At 42.4% G+C, this 21,704-nt stretch overlaps 1 protein-coding gene across 5 annotated transcripts in view; it reads right to left on the reverse strand.

The window, feature by feature from the left end:
- Positions 1–11,313: 11,313 nt before the first annotated feature.
- The window catches only part of POMGNT2 (protein O-linked mannose N-acetylglucosaminyltransferase 2 (beta 1,4-)), a 59,992-nt gene continuing 49,601 nt past the window's right edge, over positions 11,314–21,704 (reverse strand). For 2 of the 5 annotated variants that reach the window (XM_059728805.1, XM_019497923.2), the window contains exon 2: positions 11,314–19,006. In XM_059728805.1, coding sequence (XP_059584788.1) covers positions 17,178–18,914 — 1,737 coding nt within the window. In that variant the 5' untranslated portion in view covers positions 18,915–19,006 and the 3' untranslated portion in view covers positions 11,314–17,177. The remainder of the gene's footprint in view (positions 19,007–21,704) is intronic. The other 3 variants (XR_002093665.2, XR_002093664.2, XR_002093663.2) reach the window with 3 other exon arrangements.

Consider the following 21,704-nt stretch of genomic DNA (forward strand, 5'->3'; position numbering starts at 1 on the left):
AGCTGTTCTGTTTTTTCTGACCAGGCATTTAGAAAAGGCTGTGAAGCTGCCATCACAGACATTGGAATTTGTTGCACTGCACTCTGCCTCTTAATCCCACTGAATATAGCCGCTTGCATATCTGGCAAACAGTATTTCCTTCAGTGCACCAAATCACCCTATCCAAACCCTGTCATAGCCCTTCTAGACAAGCTTTGGTCTCCTTTCCTCAAAAGGGGTTTATATGATGTTCAGTGCTTATAGCAAGTGTCAAATAAAGTGGAAGCAAAACAAAGTTGGAAGCATTTTTTTTACTCACTTAGCACAGAATTTATAGCCTTGTGTAGACAAAATGAGAGGCATGTGTGCACAACACTTTAAAGTAAGCTAAATACTTTTGTACCACTTTAATGGTGTTGGTGTTTGCACGCGTTGGCAGTGCATTGCACATTAATTCCAACTGCTGTAGGAAATTCGGCAGCATAATGTACCTTAAATGACATGGGGCTCAGCAAACTAAAATGCCTTGAAGGATTTTTAGTTTGCTGCCCCTACAGCCACAGAGCGAAGCACAGGGCTCTGTGCAGCTCCACGGCTCTGCAGGAAGCCTGGCAGCAGCCCAGGAAAGCAGCTCCACTCAAGAAGAGCGGCGAGCCTGATCTTTCCACCCCCCCCCACCTTGAAGCCTGCCTGCCTGCCTGAGCTGCCCAGGGGCCCGGTGCTTCTCTCTGCGGCTGTGGTGTCTGCTGGGACCGAGTGAGCCAGGTGCCTGTGGGCAGGTGCCGCCTGGGGGGGGCCGTAGCTGCCATGGAGGGAAGCACCAGCCCCCTCTCACAGCCCAAGGACTGCTCCACCCACCAGCTGGAGAAGCAGGTAAGTCAGAAGGGTGTGTGCATGACACAGGGGTTTAATCAGCCCTAAATTGAAGTGGTGTTTTTTAAATCCCACCACTTCAATTTAAGGCCCCCATTTCATCTACACATGTGCTATACGTCATTTTGCCTAGCAGTGAGAATGCTGTGGCTAGACAGTACCCTGTGAATTCACAATTATTAGATTTTTTTTGAGCCGTATACTTAGAGTTAAGTCACCTCCATGCTCAAGCTGTACGCATTGCCCTTTTAGCTTTGTTCGTATCTTTTACTCCTTATGCAATCAGAAATTAAGAAACCACACTGGCACCATTAATTTTCAAACTTCTTGCCTGTTTCTAGAGGCATCTAAAACAGGGGTGCTTAACTGCTGGTCCTCGGGCCAGATCCAGCCTGTTCAATCATGTCATTCAGCCTACAGGCCTCTCCATAAGGCCAGAAACGTACTGGAGACATTGGCAGTGGAGGTGACAGTTGTCACTCTGCTGCCAAATTTCTGGATCCATGGGGAGTCACACAGGCCCTGTGTGCCAGATGACGTGGCCCTGTGGGCCAGACTGCATTGGTACGTGGTTGGGTTGATGCACACAGTTGGGCTGGCACATGGCTGGGTCCAGGTGAATGGAGTCGGGCCGGCAAGCAGGGTTGGGGTGGCATGTGGCTGGATGTGAGCACATAAGGTTGGGCCAGCACACTGGATCACATCCACAGGCCGACTCCATGGACCAACCCTGTGTGGGATCTGGCCCACAGACTAACCCCATGCCACTCATCAGACCCACGTGGTTCAGAAAGTTGGATGCTGCCGATCTAAAATATAGAAAATGGTGAACACCACTAGAGAGTCCAGTTTTTGAAAAGGATGCCAGCCTTTTCCTAAAGGCTTCCTAAAAACTTCACTCTTCAAAATCCCTTTCCCATCCTACCTTTCCTGGCCTTTATTTCTCTAATTACTTAGCCTTCCCTCAGCCCTTTTTATGTAGGAGGTAAGACTGCTTGCGACCTGCTCTTGTTCTCTTGGCTTGATGATTCCAGTGAGCAAGCTAATGAGTGTTGGCAAATGCCTAAGCACAAGTCTGAAACCTAGAGAGAAATAGGAAAGACGTGGCATTAATTACTATGGCTTGGGACCAGCTGGAGCTGTCACATGGATCTTATTTTCAGAGTTAACCAAGTAGAAAATAGCTCATGGTTCAAGGATTAAGGAGCCTAGGGACACACAATAGAAAGTGTCCCACATAAGAGACACCTGATGAAAATAATCAATGTTTGTTCCCCTTCCCAGTTCCAGCCTTAGACAACATTAATCTGTACTGAGATAGGTATAGTATAGTATAGTATAGTATAGTATAGTATAGTATAGTATAGTATAGTATAGTATAGTGGATGAATCTTTTGTCCTTTGAAATTTTAACTTTATATATGGCAACCCTAACTAGCTTATTTCAAACTGTGTTATAAAATAGCTTTCAAGAGTAATAACCTCAAATTACATGTAAATCCCTATCTACTCATCTCCTAATCTTTGACTGGCTACAATGAGAGCAGTTTATTTCTAGCAGAGCAGCTGAATATATCACCCAGTTTTTCGATGCTCCATGAGAACATACCCAGGGTAACATAACGGAGTGCTTCAAGCTGAATAAATGGAGCAGGTCTAGAAAAATGCTATTGTGTCAAAACCTACTTTTATTAGGTTTTAGAGTTGATGATAAGCACACAGTCTTGGAAGATAAACAATCTCCAAGGAAATCTAAAATTTAAACTGCAGTGTTAATAAAGAGATGAAACTAAAATGAGCAAGGTAAAGTTCCAAAGTTCACCACCAGGATAATGTAACCTGGAATTCACCACATTTAAACTCCTCTGGTTGACAGATACGGGTATATTGGACAATCTGAACAATTCTAATCAAAGTCGCAGGACCCATTCTTAATTCTTGTAAAAACAATGCACAACAAAGGAATTAAAGGTACATAGGATATGTGGCCTTCTAGGCCTGTACATACTTGGGGCTCTGGGAGGTACTGTACATTTCTTCTTGCCATTTTCAATACCAATTCCACCAAGATGACTAAGGAATATTGTGATCGTGTCTCCTTCAGGCTCTAAATAGCGAGATTTTTGTTCCTTCTATAGTCTCTGACTGAAATCCTAATTCTGCTGAAGCCAATGGCAAACCTCAGTGAAGCCATGATTTTACCCTCAGTCTGTATTCAGAATTTTAAAAGTTTTCTTTCCGTTTTTTCCTTGGAGGCTTAAATTCTACAGGCTCTCAATTTCTGCCATTCTCTTCAACCACACTACATTAGTGCCTCAGGATTTTAAGCCCAGGAGTAAATTTTGCATTCTTTACCTTTGCCTTCCCGCTTGTGAGAATTTAGGGCGCACTTGTTTAATGTTTTCAAGCTTCTCTCTACAATCCTGAGGGCTAAACACTTGCTTCCAGTTTAATCTCTTGCTTCCAACAGCAGAAGCTTTTAGGGAAACACAAAGTATCAAAAAACCCATCATAAATGTGTTAACATTGGCTATGCTCAAAGCTTGTTAGGAGCCATGGGAAGTTTTTGGTATATTTAGGAAGTCAGACTGGACTGTGGAAGAAGTACATGAGCTGAATGTTTCTGCTAAAATTACCAGGAGTGGAATAACCACAGCACCATTAAACGTAGCTATTTAAAATGTTCTTCTATAAGTTTAAATGGTAACAACCAGTTGAGATAAATAGGGCAACTTGTACCTCTCAGAGCTATTGTTTCAGATATCTGCGGGCACAGAATGGTAATCATCAGGGATCTTGGTTTTCTCCGTTTAAAAACTGCAAATTCCATGATAAAAAAATCCCACCAGAAATTTTCTGATTAAACCCCCCCAAAATCCATGTTTTTCCATGGTAAAAATGAAACATCACAATATATATATATGTAAGTGTCAGTTGAACACGTTTTATTGATATATTTACAATTTTAAAGCAAGTTGGAAGCCTGCCAGTACCTTGATCACAAAGTAAATTCTAAATACCTATACATTTTGGCATTTGATTTGGGGTTTTTTTATCATGGAAAATCAGATCTCCCCCTGCTCCCTTTGCTCACCAGGATGCGGGTCCAGCTGCAGCTGTCCTCCCACAACTGCTCCGTGGCACTGAGCAGCCCTGATATGCTGGTGCCTTGCCCATGCCACTGGCTCTCACTCCTAAGCCACAACCTCCCAGCCCTGCTGATGCCCCTCACTCCTGACCCACAGCTGCCTGCCCCTCCGCTCCCCCAGCCTTGCTGAATCTGCAGCCCCCTGTCCCTCCAGCAGCACCCAAGCCCTGACTGCCACCCATGGGAGGTGGTGGCTGCTGCAGCCAGAGCAGAGCAAAGAGCCTGGCTCCCCCTCCCCCATGGGTGGCATGGCTGGAGTGCAGCCCATGGGGCAGGGACATATGTGAACTGGTGGCTGTGGGCTCAGGGCGCCCCATCCTGCTGCCCTCCCCCCAGGGCCTCCACAGCCCAGTGGGACCCGGCGTGGCAGGACAGAGCAGGTCAGGTCAGGGAGCCCCATACTATTAAGTCAAGGTGCCCCCTGTCTGCCTGGCAGCAGCAAGAGACACAGCTCCGCATCACAACTCCTGCTGCTGTCAGGCAGGCAGGGGGTACCTTGCCATGGCAGTGCAGGGCTCCTAACAGTGGCACCGAACCTTCCCACTCACTCTGCGCTACCGTGACAGGTCCTGCCCCCTGGGCCATGGAGGCCCTGGGGACAAGGTAGCAGGGAGGCTCTGGGGGGAGCCTGGAGTTGCCAGCCCGTACCCACCCTATGCACAAATCTGGGGGGGCACATGCCTCCCATTACTCCCCCCAGGACTGTTCAGGAAGCCAGCCCCTCCCACCGCCCCCTGGACAAGCTGCCCACGGCTCTGCCCTGCTCCCTGCCCAGGCCCTGCATCTGCACATTCTGGCCCCAGGCCCCAAGTCCCAGGACCCATGCCCCAATCTGGTTGGGCAGAGCCCCCTGCCTCAACCCTACCCAAACTCCCTCCCCCACTATGTGGCCTCAATCCCCCACTCCTCACACAGACTTACCTGCAGGGAACTGTGGGAGCTGCTCTCCATGCAGCCTCACAGCCTCGTCCGTGCATGCGTGTGTGTTTGCATACATGCGGTGCCCCCTGCCTGATCGCCCTCCTTCCACTCCCCCCACCCCTTTGCAGGCTGGAACTTTGCCAGCCTGCAAAGGGAAACCCACCATTTCCTGCATTTTTCTCCTTTAAAGGAGAAAATCTGTGTTTTACTGTATTTTTCCATGGTGAACAGAAAAACCAGATCCCTTGTAATCTTGCATTGATGTCATACTTGGTTGACATTTTCAGGATTTTCACAACCATTGACAACCAAGTTAAATAGAAGGTAAAGGATTCTATAGCAAGTGGTGGGTTCCATAGCAAATTATGCAGCTTTGGAGTAACAAAATATACTTCATTACCACCCATCTTGAATGTCTGCTGTTTTGGAGACCATTGTGTTGACATAATGGTGGAAGTTCCTGAAACTTTTCAGTTTGATTAATCCCAGTGAGTGTGGCTCTACAACCAGGTATAGTTTCTTTCTGGGCTTGAGTCTCTGTTGTCACAGTACCTTGGATAAGCATTTACACCAACAAACGTAAAAATGCTAACAGGTCAGAATAGAAAAATCAAGTCCCAATGGCCATGCGAAATCATTTAATCTATCAATTAGTTTTGAAACTATAGATCACATGATGTTGAATGTCTCATGGAGTTTAGAAAGGCTATATGAAATCACTGTTTGATAGTTCTGTCCCTTAGAGGTCTCAGAGTTTTTTCAGATCACTGCTTATCTGGTCTGAAGAACTTACGTGGTCCATTACTCCTTTTGTATCTTTTTTTACTTGTGCTCAAACGTGATCTCTTAAATGGTAGTTGGGAACCAAACCAAACTGTGCAACAACTAGAATCAACTGTTATTTTACCCAGTTGTTGTCCAGGCTGGCCCAAATTAATGATATGGGGAAAGTCAAGTTAGCACTGGTCTGGGTACTGGTCTGAGGACACAGCTAGAATTGCTGTGTGAGTCTCAAGATCTGAAAGTTTGCAGGACTTCTAGCAAAGGGTCAGAATATCAATGGATGTGTCAAACTCAATGTTCACTCAACTTGCTATGTGGGTAGAAGTTAAAGACCCACTGGCACTTCAGGAAAATGCCATGGATTGCTCAGTCACTTTCCTTTTTTTCCGTAAATTCTTACGTGGGATTTTCAGAAGCGCTCAGTGTTGCCCTAGCTCTGTACCCATGGAAGATAATGGTGAAACTCCCATTGACTTCAGTAGAAGCAGAGCGAGGCCAGTGGCAAAAATCCTACTTCGGTGCCTATGTTTGCGGATGGCCAATTGCCGATCATAACATTTTGTAGCACATTCCCCTAGAGAATCATGGCACAACCCCATTATTCATAAAGCAGAAGTCCAGAAGGGACCACTGTGATCATCATTTAATCTGACCTCTTGCATAACATATGCCATAGGATTTTGCTGAATTAATAGCTGTTTAAATTAGAGCTTCTCTGCAGTAATTTATTAGTTTGTAAAGCAGTGATACATCTAGGGAATGGGCCATAATATAAACCAATGGTACTTAATGTACAGCCCCCACAAGAAGGATCCAGCCCCTCAAGTGACCAGATCCAGCCTATAGTATAGAGGATCAGCAGCAAGCAGCTCAGCCCAGTGTCCTGTTCCCTGCTCTGTGTGGCACCACTGATCCTCTCCTATGGCAGGCACTGTTTACTGGAGCTAAGCCTTTTACTTCTCACTCTCCTATTGGAGGAGAGCAGTGGCCCACAATGCAGCTGGGATGCAAACACCCAGCCCACCAAACACACACAATCCATTGGTCAGTTGGTCTGTTTTAAACCATTCACTGAACCACCTTGGACATCTCCTTAAGCCCATCGCTGGCTGCCTCACCCCGTATAGGCTTGGAGCAGTGGGGTGTTATGTCATGCAATTTTAAATAGCAACCCCACAAAGCCAGTAAGGAGCTTTGTGACCAGATCCTTGCCAGCCTAGGGCCTAAAGGACAGGCTTTTGGTAAGCAGAAGCTTAGGGAGTTTAAAAATCACGTAAGTAACAACTAGTATTTATGAGGCCAAGTAACTAGGACAGGTCAAAACTGTCCATTCAAACTGTTTCTCAATGGACAGTTGGGCCTCAACTAAATTATAGCTTATTTCAAAACAGCTTATTTCTTGTTGGAAGAAAAAAAAAAGCCGGAATATCCAAGAACTGAAATATTTTGCCTCAAAATCAAAATACTTTGATCTGGATAAGCTGCTGCAATGCTTCATGGGAATGGTAGTTGTTGCCTCCCTAGCCCCATTCTTGTCTATGGATCAGGCTCCTCTGCCAGTTGGCATCTCCTATGGCACACTGCGACCAGGGACTTCCAGATTCCCCTTACCCGCATGTAGTCCAGTTGGGCAGAAGGAAAGGAACAGGAGTATGAGGTATCCAAACTACAGATCCCAGGGCAGCATTTCCACACTGAACTATTTATACCTTCAGATTAAATATTTCAATTTTCAATTTTTCTCCCCCTGAAGAGTCCAAATTTTCCCAGGGAGGAAGGAAGATAAAATATTATCCAATCAGCTTTCACTGTAACCTACTGTGAAAATACACAGAAGAACATTCTGTTTGGATAAAGTAATCTTACATGTTTAATAGAGAAATTGCTTCATGCACCCATAAAAAAAAAAGAGAAGGAATAAAAAGCCTCATGAGATGGGATGGTGGGGAAATCAATGTACATTTCTATGTCATAAGAAAATAGATTGGAAACGTTATTCATAAGATATGAATTCATATGGTATCTTGGCCTCCTTTGTCACATTAAGACTATTTCTTCTTGCATCCCTAGGGTGGCAAAAGCACTCAGCCTCACTGCATCATTCTTGCAGAAGGATGCTTAAAGCAACACTCAAACTGCAAGTGAAGCTGTCAGCTGCTCCTTGATTTAGATTAGAAATGTGTAACTGGCTTACTTTCCTGAAGATCCAGTCCAGAATTTCTTTCTTCCACCAGCAAGTGGATTCTTTGAAGGAAAGAATAAATGGGCAATTTAGTAGGTGGAATAAATCTTTAACATTGAGGAGAGGGCAAGATCAGGAAGGCTGTTTATACAGAATGGCACATCTCAAAAACACAAGTTTCCTGCGTGCTCTTTGCCAGTGCAAAAGGACTGAATTGGATTCACAGTGTTGCGTGGGTTTGTGATCCAAAAATAGGAGCCACTAAAGTAATACATAACAGATGGCAAGCATCCACATGACCTCCCTTCTTTCCCAACCCCTTTTCAGTGAGAATCCCATAAAAAACAGAGAAATTTCATTAAGCTTGTGCTGGAAGGCTGCCAATCCCCCTACCCAACTAGGCAGTTTGAACAGCCATCTCATCCACTATTTTCTAATCCAGATCTATCACATATTGTCACTAACAAGACATGCAAAGCACTAGGACATGGTGTAAAGCGCTTGCAATGTAATTACAGGAGGTCTTTCTTTGAGCTATAAATCTAAAATCTTGGCTGAGCAAATAACATCTAATATTAAAAGCTTTATCAAGCAAGAAGAAGGGATGTCTCTAATCAGAAGATAAGTATGAAGGGAAAGATACATTGCCAGTGCCATCCACCCAGCACAATTGCTCATCCCTTATACAACTCACCCACATTTCAAGGGGTGCTCTGTATGCCCTTCCTTTCAGGGACCAGTTCCAAATGTAACAACGTTGCTGCCGACATTTAGAATAGTAAAATACACAGGGAAAATATTCCCTTGCAATGTGCACAAAACTATGTGGCCATTGATTCTGCACATTATAAGAACCCAATTCTGATTAGTTGCTATTTATCCTGTGGAAATGTTTAGGGAAACCCAGTCAGACCAGAACCCCATTGAGTGAGGTGCTGTACAAACACAGAACTCCCTTTATAAGAAAGACTAGAATTAAAGCTTCCTATCAAAACCGATACATGCTCTGGACCATATTCTGCTATCCTTACTCACATGAAGGATCTACCCTAGGCTATTTTCACCAAGATAGAACATAAGTATTCCTTATCAATCATAAAAAATGATAGAACATAAACAAATCTGACCATTTATGGGGCAGGGTTAGGAGCTGAAATCCAAATAAATCTTCATTTGTATTCCGTATTATTCAATCTTTTTAAAAGCACCTGGGATCACAAAGCTCACATCAGAAACTGAATGTGTTTGGAGCCTATATATCTACTCATAAAAAGACATAAGGAACCAAATTTTTGTTGTTGTTACCAATATGATATTGGGAGCAAGAGAAGCGGGCTCCTCATGGAAATGTTGTGAATGTGCCTCATCTCAAGACACAGTTCTCTACAGCAACAATTCTGCATTGGATTCAACAAGTATCTGGCAATAGAGAGAGTGGGAAATTGCAGGTGTGGTAGGAAAAGGTAATCAGGGAAAGGTCAATGAAAACATCTGGTTTAATTTATAACAGGAACATGAAAAAGTAAGCAGGTGTTTGGAGGCCGAGGGATGGGATAGGAAATAATACAGACAGTATTGTGGTGTCATTTTACACATCAATGGAATGTCCTCATCAGGGACTACTGTTCTGAACACCCTATGAGAGGCTTTAGAAATAGCTGACAAAAATGTGGAAATGTGGGAAGACTTGCATATGAAGAAAGATTGAACCAACTGGGACTCTTTAAAAATGAGACAAACAAGAGATATGATAAAGTTGCATCACAAAAACGATACATCAAACAATTCTAAGTAAAACACAAAACAGATAAAACATAAAAACAAAGAACATTCAATTAAAATGGAAGGCAAGAGATTTTAAAATAACATAAGTATGCAACATTTTAAGTATCATTTCTAAGTTATTTACTGAAAACAGGAAGCTACTCAACTCAGTTGATTTGACTGAATGTGCTAATTACATTTAGCAATCAACACATGTGAGAGAGAAAATTTGAGATGATAAAGACACTTCAGACCCGTGCCCCAAGTCAGCATAGATTTGCGTGGGTTTGTTGAGTTGAATGGAGCCATATGAATATACACAAGGTAAAGACTAGCTCAAAGTCCATTACAAGATATATTCTGAAAGAGGTAACTTAGCTTTGCTTAAAGAAAGGTAGTTACATGCTTTGCACACATACAGATGGTGATGCATTTCATACCACCCACAGCACAGATGGACTGTCAGCCATTACATTGAAAGTGATTCCGAAAGCGTTAACCCAAATCCACCAGGGAAAAATGGAGCATTTCTTTTTCTGTTAAAACTTTACTCTCTTAAAATGCAGGGACATCTTAGAAACAAAAATATTTGAGAAATAGGTATGCTATTTATATAGCTCAGCAGCTGTGGTTTAACATAAAATGTAAATAAATCCCAAGTCATCATGTTGAATATGATAAATGAAATAATAACAGTGGGCTTGTAGGATCTCTTTCATCTACAGGTTTTGAAAAGCTCAAAGGTTGGGAAAGCATTCATCTCTCTCTTTCAGAGGTGGGACAAATTCAGAGTATTTCTATGCAGAGCAAGGCAGCATGAGGCAGGCACCTGAGCTAGTTCTGTACACATTACTAGAGGAGCACCTGAATTAGAAGCAGTATAGCCATACGTTTGCCATTGCAAGAAGCAAAATTATTTATCTGAGTACAGTGTGACACTAACCTGAGGTCTTGCTTTTATTTTAGAAACTAGCACATAAAGACAATAGCTTGGGATTTCTGCAAAGTATTGTCTCAGTCTTGAAAAGCTTAAGGCCTAAAGCACTAACTCACCCCCCAAGGAAACTCCATTTGAAACAAGCAGGTGAAGGATCTATTTATACAAAGCAGCTTGCAGATCTGAGGCCAATTATTTTAAAGTTTCTACCTGGAGTCCCCAAAGCCTGATCTTCAAGGGTGCTAAAGTACTTTTCTTGCCTTGAAGAGTGGGTGTTCAGAACTACTGAAAAATCAGGTTCAGTGTGTCTGATACTGGGCACCCAAAATCAGTGGGAAGAGCTGAAAATGTATGTCACAGCAATTTGCTGAAAACTACAAGTTAATGGGCACATATGCCAGGGGCAAGATCTACAGCTCCCAACTCCATTCACCCAGGTCAAACAGACACTCTGCCTGCCTCAAGAGGAACACAGGCTAGATTCTCCAGTCCACTCTGTCCATTTTGCAACAATTTCCCTGTAGAAGTGAATTCCCTGCTTGCATAAACCTGTCAAAGGTGGTGATGGACCCACCTTCTATACCTACTCATTTTATCCCCACACAAACATGAGTGTTAGCCAGAGAAGGGAGCAGAGCAAGCTGATAAGAGGGTGGAGTAGACCTCAGTTATGGGTGGTCCCTTTCAATCCCAGACATAATTCAATTACCAGCTTGGAAATCTTCAAACAGTTCTTGTCATTTATTTTTGCAGAATCTGTGCAGCTCTGATTTGAAGTTCATCATTTTTCTGTTAACACTGAAAGGCATTTTAGATTTTACATAAAGGGCATTTTAGATTTTCAGGCTATGTCAATGGAAATATTGAATACAATAAGTTTGATCTTGATCCTTTCCTTCAGAAGATGTGAGATGTTATGGAAGGTCAGTTCACTAAAGTCCCAGGTGCTTGCACCCAGTAATTACTATTCAACGATTCACCTGTTGTATCAAAAAAGTTACATTTTAACATCCAGATTTTTAAAAAGTTTTTCTTCTACATTAACTTCATGTCCAGTAGATGTTCTCAAGTCCATAGAAGTGTCGACTTTTTCAACAACTAGGTGCTATGACAATGGATCTTAATTACTAATACAAACTAGTTGCCACAGTAACTCACATCCCAGTGTGCACAAACTCCCCACACTGCACAACCATAGACCCCCATTTTGTAATAGCTGAAAATTGACTGCATGGCATTTTCAGATGAGAGCTCCCAGTTCTGGATTTCTTTTCCCTTTTGGTCCACCAACTAGAGTTAGTCAAAGTTTTTACAGAAAAACCAATAGGTTAAAAAAACCATATTTTCTGTGCTTGTTTTTCAAACAGCTCTATGTTTCTAGTTTTGATTTAAGCTTTGGAAAGACTCCTTAGCATACTCATTCTTTTGCTCAAACTTACTGGTGAGGAAAGGCACCTTTACAGATGGCCATGACTGTCAGCTGGGGAAGTTGCTTCTGAGCTTATACTTCTGGTCTTAGCTGGGTTCAAAGTCTGGAACCCTTAAAAGCACTTACATTCACCAGTGCCAGCACCATGTAGCTCTCATTACCAAATGGCTCTCATTACTGTCTTCACGCAGGTGAAAAGCAGACCTGAAAATCTGATCAATGGATCTGTTTATGGGTGAATGTAATATTGGGTCAGGACAAAAGGTTAGCAGAAACCAAAACACCGTAACACACATTTTAGAGGGCACATAAACATAGTTCTAGTCTCATGTAACCTACTGAATTTTGAGGAGATGAACAAATGCTCATTTTCAGAACTAGCCAAAAGTTTGATCATTTATGTTTTCATGGAAAAAAATTCTCTTTTCCTAATGTTTCACAAAAAAACTGTTGAAATTTCCACTTTCAGCATTTGCTGTGGAACCTTTTTATTCCCATTTATAAAATGTAGCTTTCATTATTAAATTTTTCCCCCTCTTTTCCTTTCCTGTCTTCTCCAAGTCATTTTCAAAACAAACATCATTTTAAAAAGTATCGGGGAAAAAAGGAAAAACCTTGGAAAACTATAAGCAATATATATATAAAATAAACAAATCCATTTTGAATCCCAGAAAATGAAAACCTGGATTTTTTTACTAGCTCTAATGGTTTTTGAAATACAACTTTTGCTAGGGATTGTTATTTCATGGTTCAAGATAAAAGGCAACATTGTCCCACATTACCTTTCTGCTAAATGCTTAAATCAGAATAGATGACTCAAAAGAATTAGCAGATTCACAGGGCCCACTAAAAGAGTGCAATAAATTTGTTTAAAATAAACAAATATAGCAAGCAATATTCTGTGGTAGCAGTGGGTCCTTTCAGATTAGGTTTACATTTCTAAATGGGGGTCATCAGCTAGTAGTACTATGTAAGCTATGCTAGACCTTTATTGGCAGCACAATACAGCTAGCTGCTTGTACAAACGAATACCATCAGCTGGCCAGTCACCAATTCTCATCCTCAACACGGCATCTTTCCAAAATGTTCAGCAGGCTTGCAGTCAGCACAGAATGTGAATTTTGGCATCCCAGTAGGATCTGAATTTCATCAATATAAAAGCATCATTTACGCAAGACCAACATCACAGGTGCCCCTCACTTGATTAACAACCTGGCAATCTGTCTTCTTGCTGTATGCAGCTAAGGGAGCAATCTAAGTCATGTAACTCTAAATCACTCTCCATTATGTAGGGGACAATTTTATGCCAGCAACCTACCCATCTTTTACACAGAACAAGGATTTCAAAAGCCATTCAGTGAACACTGCTAACCACTTCATAGAGCTGAGAATTGCTGAAGCAATTTAATTCAATAAATACTATTAAAGAAACTCTATTAGGCTTTAAATGTTAATACTTCCCTAGTTTTCTAAGCCTGGGGAAGTTGTTATATGAGTCGCTATCACACACTATCACACTAATATAAAGAGTTCTAGTAATTTTCAAGACACAGGTTCTGGCTGGTAGCTGTCCCTAAAACATTTAGGCAACCTGCCCTGGAGGTGATCCCTAGATTGGCAAACAACCAGTCCCAGGAAACATACCCCAGATCAAAGTGAGATATTTATAAGTATTTTCATTATGGGGTGGAATTTCTAAGAGTTGTGGCTTAGGATCACAAGTTTCATTAAATGACTTGCCACTTATATGCTTGTGAAAAATCCCACCCAAACACAACACTGTTACCACTTCAGGGCCCTGGGCAATGGGCATGTCAACTGGTGAATGTTCCATTCAGTTCTTTCTCCTCTGATATGGTATCTATCATTCCTTCCTTGGAGGCTGCAAGGTAAGGGGCTACACAGTGATTTTATAGCTCATGCAACTAGGCATTGCAAATGATTTGAAGCTTAAAAAAGGTTGCTGATCTGGTTCCACACATTTCTCATGTCTTAGGACAGCACTGGTTGTGAGGACCATGGCAGCTATATAATGCACTTACTTGGCATGTAGACTTATTGATGTATTTTTGTGGTGGCCCACTACGGATCTACCACTGTTGCTTCAACAGCTTGTTAGAAAAAACTTAAGAGGTAGAAGACAAAGTTTAGGAATTAGAGTGGCCAGAGTGTGAACCCCCATGTTCCCATGTAAGTTAGATGGTAAAAGTGTCCAGGGCACTCAAATAAATTCCAAGGCATAGCTAACAACCCCCACCAGACAATCAGTACTTTGGTTTAATTAAGAAGCAGAATCAAGTCCCAGTGAGTTCTCTTAAACCTGATGGGACAGAGGCTCTATCATAAAGCATCAAAGATGGAGGTGTGAAGCAAAGAGAACAGATGGGTTGTGGTGAATGGAGAAGAAATGCTTTGGTGGAGAAGCAAAATAAAAAAAAAAGGTCTAGGCTAAGACAACAGTATAAATCTTAAGCTGGTTTAATTTAGAATAGCATCTCTGCAGTCCATGGAGTTCTGCCAATTGACAACAGCTGTGGAACAGGCCCTTAGCCTTTAAATGTAATGTATTTACTGCAACCTGGTGGAGGTAAAGTAAGCTCACGGTAGGGTAATAAGGCCTTGGTCCAGATGTTCCTGTATGGTGTGTGGGTTTTAATACAATCCCTATATTGCAAGCAAGATTTCTTTTTACACTGCAGTACCTAGAAGAGAAAAACAGTAATGAAATAATGGGTAAATATCTTCCATACTTGTGCACACAACTGGTGGAGGAAGCATTACCTGAATAAACATATTTTTTCCAGCGCATCTGATCTCCTGGAAAAAGGTGCTTTGTGAATGAAAGACAATACATTCTATTAAATGTAAGGTCAATTAAATGCAACTCCATATCTATGGTAAGCATTTTTATTTTTTTAAAGCCAATTATGTTGATTAGAGGTATTAGGATGCCACTATGGATGTGTGAAGAAAATAAGTTAATGTGCTGTAACCAATTTGCAAACATTAGGAAATTAGCTGCAACACAAAGCTAATTAAATAAGAAAGGCCAATGCACATTAGGGGAGCAGGTTAGCAAAATGACATTTTAAAAATGAAGTCAATACAAAAAGGACAAGTGAGCAACTCCCTCCATAGATGGTTACCAGAATTCCTGGAGCTTAGTACATACCTGAAGAGATTCCATTGACTGCTTGTGAAATAAAGTTCCCCAAATTTCAGCCCACTGAAGGCCCCTTTCAGAAGCTTGCCTTGTAATTCGGTGCCAACGACTACCACCCTTCTGCTCAGTAAATCCCTATTCACAGAGTAGTTCCTCTGCCCCTACAGAAGCTGATAGCAGAAATGTTAGCAGTCCCCTTTAAATTCTGAAGGCATTCGTCAGTGATGCTACAACACTGAAGAAATTCAACTTCTTTATCATAAACATCTTGCTTGAAAACAAAACCAGATTTAATGAAAATGCATTCAAAGAGCAAGTGGCAGCCTCAAGGCCTGATTTTGTATACACTTGTTTTATTTATTTTCCAGCCCTGCTATTTTTCATAAAGACAGACTTTTTTCCTTCTAAATCCTATTTCATAATCCTGCCCTGAGCATCTCATCTCTCAAGATGCAGTCCCTAAAATGAATCACAGTTCATTGCACTACACGACCCTGAGTGCAGACCTTGGACAGCAGCACTTTCCTGTTTGTTTAACCTCAGTTATAATTAAATTATTCAAGTGCCATACACAATAGGACACAAAAAACAGCATGAGCCACATCCCCAGAAAAACTGTGACAGCCTGACTGATTTATGCGGAACATGCTAAATGACACCAACTGAAGATCTGGACCTAAACAGCTTCCTTTTGTAAATACACATTAGATAGACATGTCCTGCAAAAGTGCTCATAGGGAGAACTGGGCCTTAGGTAGGACAGAATATTTCCAGAACTCCAGGAACCCAGCAAATTAAAAGGATAAAGCCACTGGGTCAGATTCTGATACCAATGACGGCTAATTCAAGTCTAAAATAGCTCCACTGACTGGAGTTTGTCCAGATTTACAATGGCATAATAGAGATCACAATCTGGCCCATAGCATATAATTATCTCTTCCATTCAACACAGTGAAACCTGTGCTAGTAGTCACTGCTAACTAGAGTCTTTTCTCCTAACAGCCAGTAAAGCCTCTATTCCCATGAGAGATCTCCCCTATTAATCACAAAAAGTTATATGACCACCTGTTATAATGGCCAGAGAAACATTAATTCCTTTAGTGGCTTTTATGAACAGGCTACATACACTGCATTACACAATTTTTTATATGCGTAAACCGTGTTCTCCCATTGCTTCTGTTTTCCTTCTCTCCTCAGAATTTGATCAAGAATTCTATACGAGCATACAACTTAAAAAATGTAACAGATCTTAAAAATGCAGTAATTATTGCTTATGCTACCCACCTCCACTCAGCAGTTGTACCCATCACATCCCTTTTCATGTTCCATCCATTACTCCAGCTTTTCATGTGGTTACTCAGGTACAGTAAAACTTGATTTTAAATAGCACTGGTGCCATTGTCTTCCTCTTCTCAGCCAAAATATGAAAAAAGAGCTACCCACACATGCACTTCAAGAGCATGGATAATTCTTCTGTAAGAACTATCATTCTGGCAGACATTATAAGGAAAGGCATCTTGAAGAAGTTTACAACAATTTAAGGAATGTTCTTGTACCAATTTTTTTACTCAGTGGTACAGATACAGCTTGTCTTTTAAAAAAAATAAGTTACAACGGAGAAACTGATGAAAATTGTCCATCTAACCATGTAATTAATTGCAGTTAAATGCTGTGCTTAAATATTCACTACACAATAGAAAGAGATTCAAATCACTACCAAGGTACACACAATTTACTTTCATTATGCTTTTCAATTACAGGTGTTCAGTTTGTAATTTCAGTTTTGGAAGTTCTTTTCAAGAACAGAGCAGTTTGGTTTTTTTACACTAAATGGAAATAAATACCACCTTTAAAACACACAGGAAATGCAATAAAATGGCCACTTAGGCACTGACACAGTCTAGTCCTTTGAAGCCCTCTAAAAACTACAGGACAATAGGTTTTTAAGCCACTAATGGGTTGGTGCACAGGACAGAATGCTGCCGATTTGACAGTGGATTATGTACTACACAAAAGCACATCTGCAAAAGGTCCAAGGAGATTTTTGTTAAAGATGCATCGTATCCATACCAGATATATTGTGAATGGCTTAATGTTTTCTGAAAAGGTGTGATTCTGATGGGACAAAATATAAGGCATGTAAGTGTTTTCACCTTGCTCCTGTATCCATACTTCATATTTTACCTCCCTGACCTTCAGGTACTTAAGGTTCCAAGGAATCTGCCAAGACACAGCAAGTTTAGCTTCACTAGTGCCCTGGACGGAGGCTTGACATTTGGCATCCCTCACCTTGCCAGGGTACAGACCACTAGTCCACTTCTGCTTCTTGGGTCCAGGCTTAGACTTCACAGTCTGCCTGATCACTTGGATAAGGGAGGGGATATCTACTTTTGTGTCCTGGTAGGCACGGAAAAGCCACTCAGGGTTCCGACAGCAGAGGTGCCGTGGGACCTCTTTGCTCTTTATGATGTGCTCCTGCTCCACCTTGTCTAAGTGAGCAATTCCTCCCTGATCCCAAGGCCTGTCAGGGTAGGTAACAGTGTTTTCCCTATCAGTGTTCTGCCAAGCAATATACTGGAGATCCATGCCAGGGAGTGTTGCCAGTGTTTTGTATGGGGTGTAGTGTTCAGGGTTGATAGCATAAGGAAACAGCTCCACCACAGTAGCCCCTCTTGGCAGGAAGAGAGACATCACTAATTGGGCACCATGCATGCTGACCAGCATGGATGCATTGTTGATCAGATGTACAATATCAGAAAATGAATGATCCTCTAAAGAGACTGTAATGGTTTTCATCTGAAACTCTTGGGCAAGTGCCAAAATTAGTTCTGCCTCATTTAGGATTAGTCTGTTGATTGTTCGACTGAATACAATAATATACTCCTCACTGGAGCTTTCTTCCAAGCTGACATTCAGCTTCTCCATCATGAACTTGGTGAACTGCCTGATCTCATTGCCAGAAACTAAGATGTTTGCCTTTGGGCCTTGGGGCTGCACAAACCCATACTGGTACCACGTGGTGATTTTGGACAGTCCTACGTAGGATTTCGTAAAGCAAAGGAGCCGGCCCAGAGTTTTAAGCTGTTCTTTCAGGAGTGGCTGCTTGTTACTCAGCAACTTGTATAGATCGAAGTGCAGGCCTTCACTCCACCCCTCCATGAAGAACAGCCGTGACTCCTGGTCCAAGTCTGGAAACTGCTGCATTGTGTAGTAGATTGGGAGAAGATCATCGTGAAAGACGTGCATCAAGTTGTCTGGGTTGAATCTGTTGGTGATCAGTGCCACATCAGGCACAAAGACTGGCTTTGGCATAAATTTCAGTGCAGCAGCTGGCAGCTCCACAAAGTTAAAATACTGGGTATTATGGTCCTCCACTGAGGAGAGATCAAGCAAGGCTGGCTGGAATCGTCTAGATCCCAGGTTGGGCAACATGACTGAGGAGTTGCTGTGAAAGAAGACAAACTCCTCTGCCTCCGTGGAATAACAGAGGGACTCGAAGCGGCAGATGCGGTCAGTGTGCATCCTGCCCGTGCACACCATCCTGGTTCCATCCTCCACCAGTGCTTGAAGAGCTGCATGGTAATCAATCTGGACCTGAGAGAGCTCCTGAGACTGGCGTGTAAGGATCAGCTCCTCTTCCACCACAAAGAGGTGCTCTCGCAGCCTGATGTATTTCCACAGCACAGCTGCAAGGACAGACACTAGCAGAGCATTAAACACTGCTGCTATGTTCATTCTGTAGCTAGATCCTAGCAAGATGACAGGTGGGGGACACAGTGGAAAGGGAAGGCATCATTAATCCTCTTTGACATGGTGAAAGCAAAGACCTGGGGAAAACAAAACAGGAAAGAAACCATCTGAATATAATTTTTATAGCCGTACTGTAACTCATGTTTTATGAAGTATTCAAAGAAGTTTTGCTTTTTCAGCATTTTTCTGAGAAACGGCAGAGGCGCAAGCAAGATACTATCCAGAACTAAACTTGAGAGTAGTGATAATAAAAAAGGGACTGGCTACAAGGAGCAGCTCCCTAATTTTGATTTCCACCTGTTGAATAAATGTCAAGAGCAGCTTAGTGCAATTTCATTAAAGAACCTGATCAGTTATTCCCATTCAGAATGCATCTCCAGTCTAACCTTCTCATGACACATTCTGTAAGGTAGTCAAGGGGAAGGATGGTCCAATGGTCAGGGCTTGGGAGACCAGGATGCCATACCTTCTTCTGCCATAGACTTCACGTATGACTTTGTACAAATTACTTTTTCTCGCTGTAGCTCAGCTCTTCATCTGTACTATGCAGATAGTAGCACTTCCCTATATCTCAGGGGTACTGTGAAGATAAATGAAGTCACAACTGTGAATCTTGCAGGGAGCATGGTAGCAGAAGATAAATAAGCATGACAGAGAGTTTTTAGTTCTAGCCATTTTTGTGGTTTATAGGCTTGTCTAGATCCTTTGTTCTCCACAAAAAATACACTGACCCTCTTCTTTTCAGCTACCTCTTTTCAAGATTTCATGGTGTAGTAGGAAAGCCTTTAAATAAAAAAAAAAAAAAAATCAAAGTCTCAAAAAAATAAAGATCCCACAATGCTGACACAGGAGTAGAAAGTCTGTGATCCTGGGCCATGCTCTTGTGATTGGACATTTATTTATTAGGTATACATGTCACTTGTGTCCTCCCCTATTCCTCCTTCCCCACCCCCAACTCCATCCAACAAACAGTTTAGAGTAGCTTACACTACAAGACCAAGTAATTTATACCCCGAAATTGAAAAATAATCCATGCTTGCTCCACTACCTTGCAAGACAAATTTTACAGTTCCAATAAAAAAGTCCAGCTATACACGTTACACAAAAACCATGCCTAAATATGGTTGGTCACAGCCATAGTACACAAATTATATACGCAACTTTTCTTCCTACATGAACAAAAGCAAATATACAATTGTTAGTATAGGAACTTTTAAACCTCTGTTTCAAGGGTTCCTTGTGTGCCTTACAACTCTCTAAAATAGTCATTACATGTTTATTCTTGTCTGCATTGGCAAGACTAAGTCACACTACACTATAGCAAGGTTTGACAGCAGTCAAGTTTAAACACTACTATTGTGGTAGTGTGGAATGCACCAAGGAGTACAAGTTACTGGTTTCAGCACTAACCAGCCTAGATCTCGGAGACTAATTTACACCTACATCCTTTTACACTCTCACAGTGTTAAAAGGGTGAGTGTATAAAGTGGGAAACATGCCCCAGACATGGAAATGGACAAGTTCCATCACCACACCTATATTGCTCATATTATGGGCTCCACAGGTGAGCAGAGGTAGGGCCAGATGTTGAAACTGGCTTCTCTCTACAACATGGTCACATCAGGCTTTTTGGGCAAATGTGACCATTTCCTCAAACAGCATCAGAATCCATACCCCACCCCATGATTGCTGATGTAGAGCCATGAATGGGGATGGATGGATGGATAAAGGTGTGAGAATGACAGCTGACTCAATCCTGGTGCTGACTGTAGAGAAGAGGGGCTAGCAGGGTGGCTGTACAACTCCTCAGTTGCACATTGCTGTGGGCTGGTGGTTATTCCATGAGCAGGCAAACTGTATGCAGACCAATCTACCAGCAGGAAAAAGAACAGGTGGAAGTTACGGCCCTGATCCTCAGATATTCTGCAGCCACTTTGCTTCACCATACAAGCCAAGGGAAGCCTTAGAGAGCAGGACTGAAATAGCAAATCAATCACAAGGGACTCCTCCATGACACAGGGTTGTGGCTCCCACTCTATTCCTCTCCTAGCATATAGCAGAAGTGCAAGTAATTCAGTGTATGCTTGAGGCTGCTCTACCTCAGGGTGGCAGAAAACTGGTCCAATGTAAAGCCAGCCCTGTAAAGACAGTCCAGGGTGGCTTTGCACCCCACACTCTCACACTGCTGCAACCAAGGACCAAAGGCTATGACTTTTGTCCTCCTTATGAAAGAAAGAGCTCTATAGAGAGAGCCTGCCTTTGTCAGGGATGACCAAATTGTATCAAACTAAGCAAACTCTTTCCTAGCAAAAATAAGTCTGACTTGTACCAGCCCAGAAACTTGGGACAAACTTAAAAGGAAACATACTCCAGTTAGTTTTCTCAGGTTGAGGTTTTCCAAGGTGTCCAGGGTTGGCTAAGCTCAGATGCTATGCTATAGTGTCAAGGGCCTGCAGCAAGGCAGTAGCCTTAGACTTTAAGATGGCCAACTTCAATGAGCTGAGGAGATTAGTGGGAGAGGCACTAGGGTGCCCAAGATGAGTGGTCATTCCTTAAGGAGAGGATACTCAGAGCCCAAGGGCTGACAATCCCAACAAGAAGCAAAGGGGGCAAGAGTGCCCCAAAGTCCCCCTGGCTCACCTAGGGCATTCGTGAATGGCTGACTGCCAAAAAGGAGATGTACACCCAGTGAAAGGGAGAGGCTATCACCAAAGAGGAGTACATCTCCACTGCTCGGGTCTGTAGGGGGGCTGTTAGGAAAGCTAAGGCAGATAC

Source organism: Alligator mississippiensis, chromosome 5 (genome assembly GCF_030867095.1).
Source record: "Alligator mississippiensis isolate rAllMis1 chromosome 5, rAllMis1, whole genome shotgun sequence".
Classification (NCBI taxonomy): Eukaryota; Metazoa; Chordata; order Crocodylia; family Alligatoridae; genus Alligator; species Alligator mississippiensis.